We start from the raw sequence: 14,478 nt of genomic DNA on the forward strand, positions 1-14,478 counted from the left end.
AGGAGTGAAACAGATAGTTCAATATTTATTTAATGAATTCCGGAGTAACAGAGAAGGTGAAGGGGTGAAATAACAAAATAAATAATGTAATTTTTTAAATTAAAAAAAAATGAAGAATACGAGCTTTCACAGCATATCCAACCAACCAACAAAAAGAAAACAATTTCTCCATTACATTTTACAACAATGAGAAACAAAGAAAAATCTTAAATAATTCTAAAGGAAAAACAAAAAAAGTCATATAGAAACAATTTGGAATTACATCTGTCTCTTACTCAACGGCACAGGAAGAGTTGAATACTATACCAAATACAGTATTACCTCCCTTTAAAATTAGGGAGGAGAGGTTAGGGATTTTGCTCAGTGGTATAATGCTTACCTAGCATGGGCAAGACCCCAGGTTCAGTCCTCAATCCTGAAAAAAAAATATGTGGAGAAAATTATCTCAAACTAGAATTCTCTATGCAAATTATTAGTATGATAATCAATCAAACTTTCCACTTCAGCAAAGATAATTAAAAATTTTTCTTGCAGGACTGGGACTGTAACTCAGTGGTGGAATGCTTGCCTAGCAAGCATGAGGCCCTGAGTTCCATCCCCAGCTAAATAAATAAATGAACTTTCTTAAGAAGCTATTAGAAAATTCAGTGCTTCTGCAAAATAAGAGAGCAAACCAAGGTAAATGGCATGCAATCTAAGAAAACAGGACTCCAAGCAGGAGAGGAGGGAAGGGAACACCCCAAACCACAGCCGGGTAGTGGGCCACAGGTGGAGCAGGAAGGTGGAGCAGGAGGATGGAGGACACTGGGAGAGCAGTCTCCAGAGAAAAAAATAGATAGGATTGTTGACAGAGCTGTAAGACCACTTGGGAAAATTAGCTATAGGTATGTAGAAAGGTAATCAAATGAAAAATCACAGTAATTACTGACCTCAGGAAAAACAAAATGTACAAGAGACACATAATCATTTTATGTGACTTGACCCAGAAGCAAACAGTATTTCATAGTCAAAAAAAGCCATTATAAATACAGGACATTTGTTTTGCCAAAAATTAAATGAAGAGAATTATAGGTAATCTAAGAGGAGATTAATATATGTGGAATATTTTAAAACATCTAAATCTTTATCTTCCATATTTGGAAGTTTGGGTGTCTCAGTAAACCAAGAAATAATAATATGAGAGCATAATGTTAAAATATGGAGATAAAAATGAAAAAGAATATCTAAAAGGAGCAGAAAATCATTGTCTCTGAAGAACAGGTAAAGATTAGGGTAAAGAAATGCTATTTTTTTTTTCCATTTAAACTCTGGTACTAGTACAATTAAAAGAAAAACAAAACAAAACACATGTACTTACCCAAATGCAATATTTGTGGGGTTTTTTTCTCTTAACTGTTAAATTTTAAAGGGATCTTTTAAAAATTAATAGCTGTTGTTTGGAGGAAAATTTTTATTATATAAAGTTCAGAAATTCTTTCATTTCATTTATCTTTTTGTGCAGTTCAAGTACAATGATACTTAACACTTTTAATAAGTATATTAAAATGCATTTATAAATATGCATGGATCTACTAAATGCCAGTCTCTCCTCCCCTATCTCAAGGTTAATTTATGATAAGAGAGCTCATTTCACTTTCTGTCACCAGACATTGTCCAGGTAGCTCTTCCACTGAGCACCATCTTTTCCCAGCCACTCCCAACAACCCCGAGGGCCATCTTCCTTCTCTCTTGTCAACACTTGGAAGCCATGGGCTCAGTCCTTTCAGCAGAATGCCGTTCATGTCACATAGACACTGGGGGGCACCAAACCTTTCTTTAGTTTGCATACCACCACACAAAATAATCTCGGTTTATTGCATTTGAGTTAAGGGTCATGGGTAAAAGAAAAGAACAGTGGGACCATCCACTTCACTGGCACTCAAATGGCCTTTATAAAACCACAACAGCAGCGGAAAAGTCACGCGTGTCTGTAAGTGTATGGGACATTGGAATCCTGGTACACGGCAGGTGGGAATGTAAAATGGGGCAGCTGCTGTGAAAGAGAGCTCAGTGATTTCTAAGAAAATTAAATATAGTCTTACCATATGATCCAGCTATTCCATTTCTGGGATTATGGATGGTCCTCAATTTAGGATGGTTGGGCGCCCTTTACATGGGTGTGAAAGTGATAAAGGGGTTTCACACCCTTGAAGGGATAAGCGTGCATCAGAAGCTATACTTTGCTTTTTGAATTTGGATCTTTTCCCAGACTAGTGAATGCGAGTAGGATCCTGTTTGGTGGGGTTGGGCAGTGGAGCGAGCTGCAGCTCACAGTGATCCCGGGGAAGCCACCAGCCCTCTGCAGTGTACTGTGGAGCTGAGCTAGGATACTCGGCAGATTAGACATTAAATGCACTTTGACTTACAATATTGTCAATTTATTGGGACTGTAAACCCCTCGTAAGTGGAGGAGTATCTGTATGCCTCCACTCTTCTTTCAAATCTTTGAGTTCTTTCATCATCATCATGTAGTTTTCAGGGTATAAGCTCTATGTTTGTTAGATCCACATCTAAGCAGTTATTTTATTTTTAAACTTAATTCTAAGTGTGCTCTCATTTAGATCTGGAATGTTTCCCCAAAGCCCATGTGTTAAAAATTTAGTCTTCAGCTTGTGCCATGGGGAAGTGGAAGAAACTTGAAGAAGTGGAGCCTAGTGGGAAGTCTTGCAGTCACTGGAGGCGTGCCCTGGAAGGGGACAGTGGGACCCCAGACCCTTCCTCTTCCCCTCTCTCTTTCATTTCCAGTCATGAGGTGGATGGGGTGCTCTACCCTGCACTTTGACCATGAGGTACCTCCACAGGCCCTCAGCAACAAGGCCAAGTGCTTAGGGAGTGAAACCTCCAAAACTGAGTCAACAAACCTTCTCTCTTTAGAAGTTGATTTCTACCATCTTTTTGTTGCAGTGATGGCAAGCGGACGAACACAATGTGGATCCAAGTTATCCCGTAAATGTTGATTAGGTTGTGTTGATAGACAGTATTTTCTATATCCTTGTTGATTTCCTAGCCATCCTATCAGTTATTGAGAGAAGGGTATGTAGTCTCCAATGTAAAACTACAGATTTGTCTATTTCTCCTTCTGATTCTATGAGCTTTTGCTTTGCATATTTATTTCACAGTTTGGGTGTTTGGTGCATACACACTTAGGATTGCCATGTGTTTTGGATAGATTGTCTTTTTTTATCATTATTCAGAATCCCTCTCCATCTCTGGTCCTTGTATTTTCTCTTCACTCCACTTTATCTAATATTAATATATTCACTCTTACTTTCTTTGATCAATGTTTGCATCACTTATCTTATTATATCCTTTTAATCTGCCTATATATCATTTTATTTAAAGTGATTTTCTTATAGCCAATATATAGTTTAATTATATTTTTAAAATCCAATATACCAATATCTCTCTTAATTGGTATATTTAGGCCACTTATACTTGGTGTTATTATTGATGGGTGAAGCCTTAAGTATGCCATTTTATTTTTTTATTTAAGTTTTTCATTTCTTTGTTATTTTTTATCTTCCTGTGGGTTGTTAGAACAATTTTTAAAATTCTATTTTGATCCATCTATCGTGTGTTTGTATGTAGCTCTTCACATAGTTGTTTTATTGATTGCTCTAAGGATTACTTTGTATACACATGCATTCTCATAGTCTACTGGCATTACCCTTTTATTGGTTCAAGTGAAGTATAGACTATTTTCCTCTATTTACGTCCCTTCACCATCTCCTGTTTATAGCATACTAGTTTTAAATTTATTTTCTCTACCTGAATTTGGAACAATAACAATAGTGTTTTAATCTTTGCTTGGACCATTTCCTATTTATAAAACTGAAGAGAAGGAAAGCACTTGCCCACATTTTTGCTTACTGGTCTCTTTCTTCCTCGCTGATGAGCCAAGTTTCTTTCTCTTAGCTTTTCCCTTCTGTGTAGAGAATTTCCTTCTGCCATTCTTTCAAAGTAGATCTGCTGGCAACAAATTCTTTCAGCTTTTCTTATCTAAGCGTGTCTTAATCTTCTCTCCATTACTGGGGTATTTTTTTTTACTGAATATAGATGCAGGCTTAACAGTTCTTTTCTTCTAAAAGTTCCTGAAAAATATTGAGTCACTGTTTTCCGACTCTATGGTTCCCCATGGAAAATCAGTGTTCATTCTAATTGCTTTTCCCCTGCGGATGGTGTAGTTTTTCTTTAGCTGTTTTCCAGATTTGTTGGTTTTTGTTTGTTTGTTTTGTAGTATTATTATTATTATTATTATTATTATTATTATTATTATTATCTTTACTTTTCAAAAATCACAGCATGCCTTAGTTTGAATTTCTTTAGATTTAATTTCTTTGGGGTTTATTCAGCTTGTTGAACATGTAAGTGTATGTGTTTTGCCATTCTTATATTCCTAAAAAAAAAAAAAAAATGAACATTACATATTCTTCATAGTCCCCCGTCCCAGGTTCCTAGGGATCTGATTATTTTCATATAAAGAGTATGAGCATTTCTTGACACTTAATACATGGAATTCCTTACATTCACTAAAAGCTTGTACCTGTCCTGGCCATCCAACCCTTTCTCACCTTTAAGAATGATTTCAGTCTCAGGGTGATTCTCAACAGTTCTCATGAGCTGAAAGATGGGGCCTGCGAATCTTGTGTAGGTTTTTCTACGCAAACCCTCCCATCACCTCCTCTGAAAAGCCAGAGAGTACTGAAAAAGACGGGCTTCAGCTAAGACTGGGTGAGACCCCAAGATGAAGAGCGCAAGGACCCAGAGTGTGGGGCTAGGTGCCACTTACTGCCACACAATTGCTATATTCTTAGGTAAACTACAGTCAGCCCTTCACAGCTATGGGTTCCATATCCACGGATTGAAAATACATTTTTTAAAGAAGAGTCTGTAGTAAACAGGTACATACTCTTTTTCTGGTCATCATTCTCTGAACTATAGCTTAACAACTACCCACCAAGCACTTGCATTGTATGAGGTATTCTAAGTAATCCAGAGAGGATTTAAAGTACGTGGGAGGATGTGTGTAGACTCTATGCAAATACCATGTCATTTTATGTAAGGGACTTGAGCCTCCTTGGGGTTTGATTTCCTGAGGCAAGTGGGGACTGATCCTAGAACCAATCTCATGTGTGGCTACCAGGTGAAGCTGAGTTTGTCTCAGGGTAAGAGTCTAAATACAGCCAGTTAAGTCACTAGGGGGTGGAGATGTGGCTCAGTGGTAGAGCACTTGCCTAGCACACCTAGGGCCCTGGGTTTGACCCTTAACACTATGGAGGGAAATGTTATTTGCTGTATTGTGTCAGACAAAATGGAAATGCAGGGCTGAAGGAGCATGATATGGTGTCAGAGCTGATGGGCCCAGTGTCTCTGTGGCAGCTGGATGTGGCTGGCTCTGGGCCAGGAGAGGTGATGTGTGTGCTTCGTGGGGACCATCAACCCTGAACACTTGGTGTCAGGGAGTGGAGGAGGAGGAGTTGCTAACAGCTGCAGGGCCTTTCTGACTGCATTAGTGAAGGGGTAAGTAGATGTTCAGGACCCCAAATAGGAGTTAATTGGAACAGCATTTATGTTTGCCTTTGGATATAGCACTACCTTGGCTTTTCTTCTTGGCCCAGACTTTTGTTTATTTGGGCCATTTTCAAGTTTAGCTTTATCTCCAGGGACTTCTTCTCCTGCTCCTTCATGTTGAAACTTCCATCTGTGAAACACGAGAGTAGGGATGACGAGAGAGATTAAGATATTGTCGTTGACCACCTGGAAAGCTGTTTGCTGAAATCCAGAGCCCTGGGTGTACAACCCCTGTCAGAGCCCCTAACCACCATGGGCTTAAGTTTTCCTTCTAGAGGCTTTCTTGTTCACACTAAGTCCTTGGGTGGTGGGATTGACTAGTAGTGATGATGAGCACCCTTGGTTTGGACTCATAGATTGGAGCCCTGCCCCAACTGTGTGATGTGCTTCGGCTGCTGCAGGAGGAACAGGACCAGTGCCTGCAGGAGCTCTCCAAGGACAGGCGAGAAGACGTCAGCCCAGAGCTTCCAGGACCAGGTACGACATCTGCTCAGCTCATGCCCTGACCCACCAGGTTGGGGGGTGCGTCCTCTGGGCCAGGATGGGATGTGGGGGACTGGGTTGGCTTTGTTCACTTAGTCAACTGGGGCTGGAAGGGCTGGTGAGCAGTCTATATGGACCAGAAACCAGCATCCACTTTTCCTTTCTGGGGTATGTGGGGGCAGCCGGTGCTTTCCTAGCATCTTCCTCAAGGGAAGGGCTTGGTGGGAATCACTTTATAAGGTTGTTTGCCTCCTGTCCACGTGGTCACCTTCACTGCCAGGTTGATGAGTGAGGAAAGGCAGTATGGGGTCAGAAACCCTTGGGGTACCATGCTTCCAAGCATTCACTGCTGTGTGACTATGTAAAAATTATTTAACACTCTCAGCCTCAGTTTCTTGATTTATAGAATGGAGGTGATAATATCTACTTCAATATTATAATGATAAATGAGATAGAATTTGCAAAATACAAATGTTTTGTAAATATTGGTAATTTAAATATTAATTATTATTAATCAACTCTTTAAATATTATGAGTTTTATATTTAGGTGTTAACTGTATTTCTATACCCTTCCTAAACTTCTCTTCTTTACTCTCTATCATTGAAGGATGTAGCATTAAGAAAAGAATCTATTGCAGGTACTTAAAAAAACATCTGTATCCAAATGTTCATAGCAGCATTATTCTTAATAGCCAAGAGATGGAAACAACCCAAATGTCCATCAAGGGGTGAATGGATAAACAAAATATGATCCATCCATGTAATGGAATATTATTCAGCCTTAAAAAAGAATGAGAGGGGCTGGGTTGTAGCTTGGTGGTAGAGGAGTTGCTTAGCATGTGTGAGGCCCTGGGTTCCATCCCCAGAACTAAGGCGGGGTGGGGTGGGGGGAGAAATGAAGTACTAACACATGCTAGAACACAGATGATTCATAAAAACATGGTATTAACTGAAATAAGCCAAATACAAAAGGTCACACGTCATATGATTTCATTTATTTGAAATGTCTATATTAGGTAAATCCATAGAGACAGAATTAGATTCATAGTTGATGGGCTGAGAGGAGGGGCCGTGGGGAAAAATTGCTTGATGGGTGCGGGGTTTCCTTTAGGGGTGGTCAAGATATTTTAGAACTACATAGAGGAGATGGCTACATGTTGGATTATGAGGTACTGAATGTCACTGGCACACTCTAAATAGTTAATAGTTAAATTCATGTTATGTGATTTTACCTCAATCTAAAAAGAAAAAAAGAGACCAACCAACCCCAGCTTTTAAATTAGACCATGGGCTCCTAAGTTGCTTAATATGTCTCTGGGCCTCAACTTCCACATCTATTTTAAGAGATCGGTGTGAAATTAAAGAACATTCATTTAGGCTGGGGCTGCAGCTCAGTGGTAGAGCGCTTGCCGAGCATGTGCGGGGTCCTGGGTTTGATCATTCAAAAACTATTTACTTAGCACTTAATGGTATGAGATGGGAATGGGGAGAACAAAGGATAAATGATGAGGAACTGGAACTCCGTCTCATCGCTGAGGAATGCATTTTGCAAAAGAAGTTGGATACTTTGACTTCACCAAATAGGGATTTCTTTGTTGCAAATCATAAAAACTTCAGAGGTAGTACAAAGTTCCAAGATACCGTATCTTCCAGATTCCTCTGTTGTTTGGCTTAACGTGTGGCTCTCGTCCTCATGGTCATACAAGGGCTGTTGTACCTCCGGGGAGGAAAGCAAAGTTGCTGTGTTTCTGGAAGGAAAGAGCAGCCGGGAGTTGGGGTGGGGATACACCGAGGAGCCTGGCTTTCCTGAAACTTTCGGGGGGGGGGGTTCTGCTTGCACTTTGTTGCTGGCAGAACCGGACCGCACAGCCACCCCTGGCTGCAACCATGGCTGGAGACCCAGAGGTTTAGCTATGCATGTGGCCACCTTGAACAAAACCAGGTTCTGCTAGTGAGAAAGAAGAGAAGAATAGCAAAGGGCAGGCTCCACGGCAGTCATCATGACTCTGTTGTGGTTGGGGGACTGTGGATCCGTTAATCACAAACCCTTGTAAAATGGCGATGAGATCAGGCCTGGGTGCCACTCCACCTGCATGGAGAGCCCAGGGTCCTGACCTGGTCTGGGACTCTACGAGGGCTTTCCAGAAGGAATGATGTTTGAGCTGAGATCGGAACATGCCTAATCATTACCAGGGACAGGGATGCAAGGGCGCTGGCACCCAGGAGGATTCTCATCCTGACTGCTAGAGCCATGGAAAGCCCGGCAGAGTCAGAGGCGAGAGGTGTGACGCTCAGGGTTATGAGAAGATCCCCACTTGCCGCAGCCTGGGGAAGGACGGGAGTAGGTTCAGAGAGACCCACTAGGAAGCTGTTGCCCTGAGTAAGATTTGCTGGTCACTGGACTATAATAGGGTGTCTCTGTTTGGGTTCCCAGCAGCAGGTGATCAGTAGGATGTGGGACCTGAGACCCAGCGGGGAAGGAACTGGGTGAACACTACACTGTCACTGGGGACACCTGGAGTATAATCCCACTGGGGCAGGTAAGGAGCCAGGTGGGACACACACTTCTCAGTGGCCAAGGTGCTGGAGTAACTAGCCACCGATTCCCCAGCACTCAGAGGCAACGAAGCAGCATTAATTCCCTGGCACTTCCAGTCTCCTGTGCTTGGGGGACTAGTGGACTCCAGCCACTGGAGAAAGCCCTCAGACCAGGAAGCGCAGGGGCCATCAGTGTGCCGGGGTTACCAGCACCCCAGTAAAGCAGATTCCTGCTTGGAGGTGTGAACCAGCTGGGAAAAAGTCTGAAAATAATCAATAAGGAACAGAAGACAATAGACAGAAAATAGTTTTCAAAGCGGAGTATCTGGTGGGTCTTCAAGCCCTGATGGGAACTGGAACTGAAATAGGGGAAAAGCCCAACTCCTTTATTTAGGGGGGACTACAACAAATGTTTTAGTGTGGCAGGCTTCATGGGGAATACAAGTTGTCTGGGGCTTGGCAGGTTACGCCCCTCTCGGGGTGGCTGTGTGTGATCCTGGGGCTGTGAGCTAGGGCAGGGCACCAGCAGGACCTGGGCTTTCTCCAATGGGGGAATTTCACCCAGGAGTTCCCAGAAAAGTAGCCTCCCTGCCCTATGATGGCTCCAACAAACCCATAATTCACACACGGCTTCCGACATCAGCGGACAGTGATATCTGCAGATGCAGAGAAGATTTAGACCAAGGACGTGTGGCGGGAGAGGGTCTGCTCTGCAGGGGTGGCCTTGGTGGAGAGGAGTGGGTACGTGCCAGAGTCCTTTGGTGGGGAACGTTGATGGGATGTGGCGATGACTTGGATCAGGGGGGATGGAGGGGAGGAAGAGTGAGTCCAGGATGTCCTCCAGGTGTTTACCTTGAGCATCTGGAGGAAGATGAAGCAAGGTCAGGTATCTGGGGGAGCAGATTCAGATTTAGAAGCTCAGTTGAGACTGAAGACAGAGATCCAGGCCTGGGTTGAACTTAGGCACCGAGGGCGAGTGCAGCTGAGGCTTCACAATGACGGATCATGGGAGGGAAGAGGAGGGGGCCTGGGGAGGAGCCTCAAGCACTCCAGCACTTAGTGCCAGGAGCAGCCAGAGGTGGGAAGAAACATGGGCGGCAGAAGCCAAGTGCTGTGGGTGTTGCAAATGTGCTTATATCGATTCACTCACCCACCACGTGAGGGACAGAGACAGAGAGGGAGACCCTCAGTTTGAGCCTTCCCTTGCCTGTCCTGGCTCCAAGCAGCCATATCCTGGTCTTGGACACTCCAGGAGGTACTCTTGAGAGTGTCCTGATACCCTGGGTCCTCCCACCATTCCAGATACTGTGTCTGGTGCGACAGAAAGCAAGGCCCAACAAGGCCAGCCTGGGGTGCGGCCCTGGCCCAAGGTGGACATGTGTTGTTTTCCTCTCCTCCAGCTTGATGCAGCACCTGCACAGATCAAGTACTGTGTGTGGGTTTGTTGACTGACTTACTGAGTGCACACACTTAAGCGAGAGCAGGGAGAAAGGAGAAACAAGAGAGGCAGCCCCAGGAGGAGAGTGGGAACTGAGGTAGTACCTTCAGGGTAGCCAAGGTCCCGTACAGAGGATGTAACTGTCCCCTGTTTGCCTGACTGTCACGAATTGGCTGGCATGAGCAGTCCAACCCTGATCACCCTTGGAGGGGTGCTCTTCAGGACCTGACGTGGGATTCCTCTGTCCTTCCATGAGGAACACTGAGCCTGCTCCACCTGCCCAGCTTCGGAGGAGGTGACTCAATTAGCTGCCATGCAAGGAGCAGACTCACTCTTGTGACAGCAAGAGAAGGCTGGTCAGGCCTGGTGAGATGAGTGCGGGTGCTGAGTGCCAGCTGGGAGCAGGTGGAGAGGGCAGGAATCTCAGCCCTGCTGCTTCCTCGCTGGTGATCTCGAGGAAAAGGCTTGGCTCCTTCACTCCTCAACCTACCCAGTTTTCAGTGGAGGTGATAATCTACTGCCTTCATGACACTCTTGTTGGAAATAAGTGAATTAATATACAAAAGCAGGCATCTTTTCATAGCAGGGAGTTCTTCTGATGGTGTGCGATCAGGCTGAACCTGGCTATGGTGGATTGGGGTCCACTTAGACCCTCTACCCACCTGCACGCTCAGCCCTGCCTATGGATGGCACTCCCCTGTGAACTCCCAAGTTCATGGTGCAGGTGCGGGAAGCTGTCAGCACACCCATGAGTAGGACTGGTCATCCTTCTGCCTCAGGCTCATCATGTGGTCCTGATTGTGCTTCCAGGTTTGAGAAAGCTCTGCGGAAACTTCCTCCAGAGTTCTGCCTCACAATTCCCTGAGGAGTGAGTGGGAGGGTGGCAGGCCGGGCTTCCTCTCCACAAATAGCTCCTGACACTGTTTTTCTTATTGAATTTCTGCCGTTGTCACAGAGGAGAAAGGGTCTGGTGCTTTGAAACATGGTTTAAAACCCCCAGAAGTAGAGGCTGTCCATGGATCCTGTGGCTGGAAAGGTCTTCAGGCCTCCCCTGCCAAGGAGTTGAGAAAGCAAGGCCCAGGGATCTACCTGGAAGGGTATGATGGACAGATGTGGTGGCCAAGAGTAAAACTCCCTACAAGACTGGAATAAGAGAGGAGAACTGACAAAGGGTAGAGGTGCTGGGGGGATCCGCATCAGAATCAGGCCTGTGTCCCTTGAGTCCCCTGGAAGATTCTGGAGGAGCTGAGGGACAGGTACCCAGATGTAAATCCACCCACGCCCTCACCCAGGCCTGTGACCGCAGCAGGTCCCCCAGGAGCTCAGTTGGAGGTCCTGTGCCCCCCATGGCTCTGGCCTGGTGTCTGGGCTGGGCGGCGGGGCTCCACGATGGGGGCACAGAGTTAATGGATAAGCTGCTGGGGTTCTCCCTGGGGTGGAGGTTAATGTTTGAAAGCCAGACAAGCCACAGGAAATGTCACTCAGGGAGCTGTCACGGAGCCCAGTTGCTTATCACAAATAAAAAATTAACTCTTGAGCTATTCCGGGTGGGGTGGCCAAAGCCCTCCTGGCATTTTGTGGCAGGGTTTCAGGGTCACACTGATGCCTGCCCAGTTTGCCCTGCTGAGATATTTACCCCTTTGTTTGTGGAAACCAATACCCCCCCTCAGATGTGGCTGGTAGAAGGGATGTGGCTCTCCCCAGGGGAAGAATGTTCCAGAAGGAAGGTGGGGTGGCAACAAATATATAGGTCCCAAATTTAGACAGACTTGGGCATGTGTCCTGCTCTGTCACATAAGCTCCATGTGACCTCCAGCAGTGCTCTTGCCCCCTCTCCGGGCCTTGGTATACATGCCCTCAAACAGGGACATGGTAGCACCCTTCTTTCCCCAGCTGGTCACCTACTCCCCAGAATAGGCTCTTTTTTTCTTTTTCTTTCTGTATTGAGGTGAAAGTCACATAACATGTAATTAACCACTTTTAAAGTAAAGAATTCCATGGCATTTGGGACATTCACATGTCATACAACGTCCACCTCTATCTAGTTTCAAGACATTTTCATGGCCCCCAGATAAAACCCCGCACCCGACAGGAGATCATTCCCCATCCTTCCATCTCTCCAGCTGCTGGAAATTACCCATCTTCTCTCTGTCTCTGGGGAGTTGCCAACTCTGGACATTTCGAACAAAAAGAACCATCCAATATGTGCCTTTTTGTGTTCGTCTGTCTTCTTTCACCGAGCAAAACATTTTCAACGTTCATCCATGGTGTGAATCAGTACTTCCCACTGTGAGATTCAGGGCAAAAATGTAGTTTTTCTAACAAACATTCCCAACCTCCTCCAGGGTGTCCCCAGATCCTGATGCACCTTGGCAGCCAACCCCTTCCTTGCCCTGAGCCATGGTCTGCTCTGCCCGCGGCTCACCTCCACCTGACCATTCCTCAGCACAACTGATCTTGGCTCATTTTTCAGAAATAAGTTAACTTATTTGTATATTTTATATAACATTTTAGACAATTTAAATTTTTTAGTTTTTAAAACAACCGTGCAGTCGAGTGCTTTACACACCTGTCATTCCAGCTACTCAGGAGACTGAGGCAGGAAGATTTCAAATATGAGGACCTCTCCGCAACTTAGCAAGACCCTGTCTCAAAATAAAATAAATAAATAAATAAAAGAGCTGGGGATATAGCTCAGTGGTGGAGCATCCTTGGGTTTATCCCTAGTACCACTAAACAAATAAATAAAATAAAATCATATAAAAATTTAAAAAGGAAGACAGGCATGGTGGCACACACCTGAAATCCCTGTGAGTTGGAAGGCTGAGGCAGGAGGATCTTAAGTTTAAGGCCAGCCTCAGAAACTTAGCAAGGCCCTAAAAAACTTAGCAAGAACCTGTCTCAAAAAAAAAAAAAAAAAGCAAATAAATAAAAAATTAAAAAGGACTGAGAATGCAGCTCAGTATACTTCCCTAGCATGCATGAGGCCTCAGGTGTGATTCCAGTATTGCAAAACCAAAACTAACCAACCTTCCCACACACAAAAAAGTGCAATAAGAATTATTATCCCCATTTCTCGGGTGAGAATTAAGGTCCTAAGAAGCGCAGGATGATACAGAGCTGAAACAGGACTCTCAACTGAAATCTTCTGACTTTACGTCCTGAGTACTTTCTGGTTGGTAATCCACTCTGATCACAAGCAGCATAGCTGATATGAATAACTGATGTACTTACCTCCAGCTCTGAGAAGGCTTTTTCATTAGGGAAAAGCAAGTGGGGGCGTAGCTCAGTGGTAGAGCCCTTGCTTTATATGCAGGAGGCCCTGGGTCCTGGGTTCCATCCATAGCATTGGGAGGAAGGAAGAAAGGAAGGAAGGAAGGAAGGAAGGAGAGAGAGAGAGAGAGAGAGAGAGAGAGAGAAGGTGGTAGGGAGAGAGGGAGAGAGGGGGAGAGAGAGAGAGAGAGAGAGAGAGAGAGAGAGAGAGAGATTGTTAATGCCAATCAATTCTGACTGTGTTGAGTGGCATGAGATGAAGCTCTTTAGGCCAGGTGAGGAAGAGTTCTCAGGGTGAGCGGGAAGGGCCCTCAGGAACTATAGTTTGTAGTTTGGGGAAGGGAAGAGCCTGGCTCTTGGTGCTTAGAAGATTAGGGTGGGAGATGAGCAGCCTGCTCCAGGGCAGTAGCCTCTCAGCCCCAGGATTCCAAGGTCCTTTATGTCATCTGGTGCAGTCTCCCTTCAGTGCCTGATGCTCTTCCCAGTTCAGGAATCCCATGGCCCTCTCTGCTTGAATACTTTTAGTGATGGGGAACTCACTGTTCCCCAGAGAACTCATCTCACTGAATGGCTTATGCTCCTGGGTTTAAAGATAAACCTCCCTGGTCTTTAGCTCTGTCCCTTTGATGTGGTTTTGAATGCTTCTGCTCCTGGGATTTCAGTCCCCACCCCATCCTGACCACACAGCTTGCATGTGGTTCAGCTGCCACAGAGGAGAGCAACACGCCTCTGGACCTAAGTCTATAGGTCAGGTCAATGGCAAAACCAGGGAAACCTCCCCAGGCTGCCCGCTGAATGACCTGGGACAGGGCCCAAGTGGGGACAAGAAAGGCAGAGGGAGGCGCCATGAAGCCAAGAAACAGGTTGGTGCGCATGACTCTCCCTGAACCACTGTGGGGTCTTGAGGGGGAACAAGGATGAATGGAGGTAGCTGGGCAGGAAGCGCCTGAGACATGGCTCTGCCAGTCCCCAGGCAGTGGGGGGCCAATGGCGACAAGCAGAAGCTTCGGGGGGCTCTGGGTGCAGGGCCAGGAGGAGCTCTGGGTTCCCTGGTGATCTCCAATAGCAGGTCAAGTGAGCATCTAGGGCATGGAGGGGACGTGGAAGGACACAGCACCTGCTGTCCTGGTGGTCC

The 14,478-nt window shown here is 45.3% G+C and overlaps 1 protein-coding gene across 1 annotated transcript in view; it reads left to right on the top strand.

The window, feature by feature from the left end:
• Positions 1 to 14,478, top strand: part of Sctr (secretin receptor) — a 62,797-nt gene that overhangs the window by 9,157 nt on the left and 39,162 nt on the right. The window contains exon 2 of the mRNA XM_027936801.2: positions 5,967 to 6,087. Within this exon, the coding sequence (XP_027792602.2) occupies positions 5,967 to 6,087 (121 nt within the window). The remainder of the gene's footprint in view (positions 1 to 5,966; positions 6,088 to 14,478) is intronic.

Source organism: Marmota flaviventris, chromosome 11 (assembly GCF_047511675.1).
Source record: "Marmota flaviventris isolate mMarFla1 chromosome 11, mMarFla1.hap1, whole genome shotgun sequence".
In the NCBI taxonomy this organism is placed as follows: domain Eukaryota; kingdom Metazoa; phylum Chordata; class Mammalia; order Rodentia; family Sciuridae; genus Marmota; species Marmota flaviventris.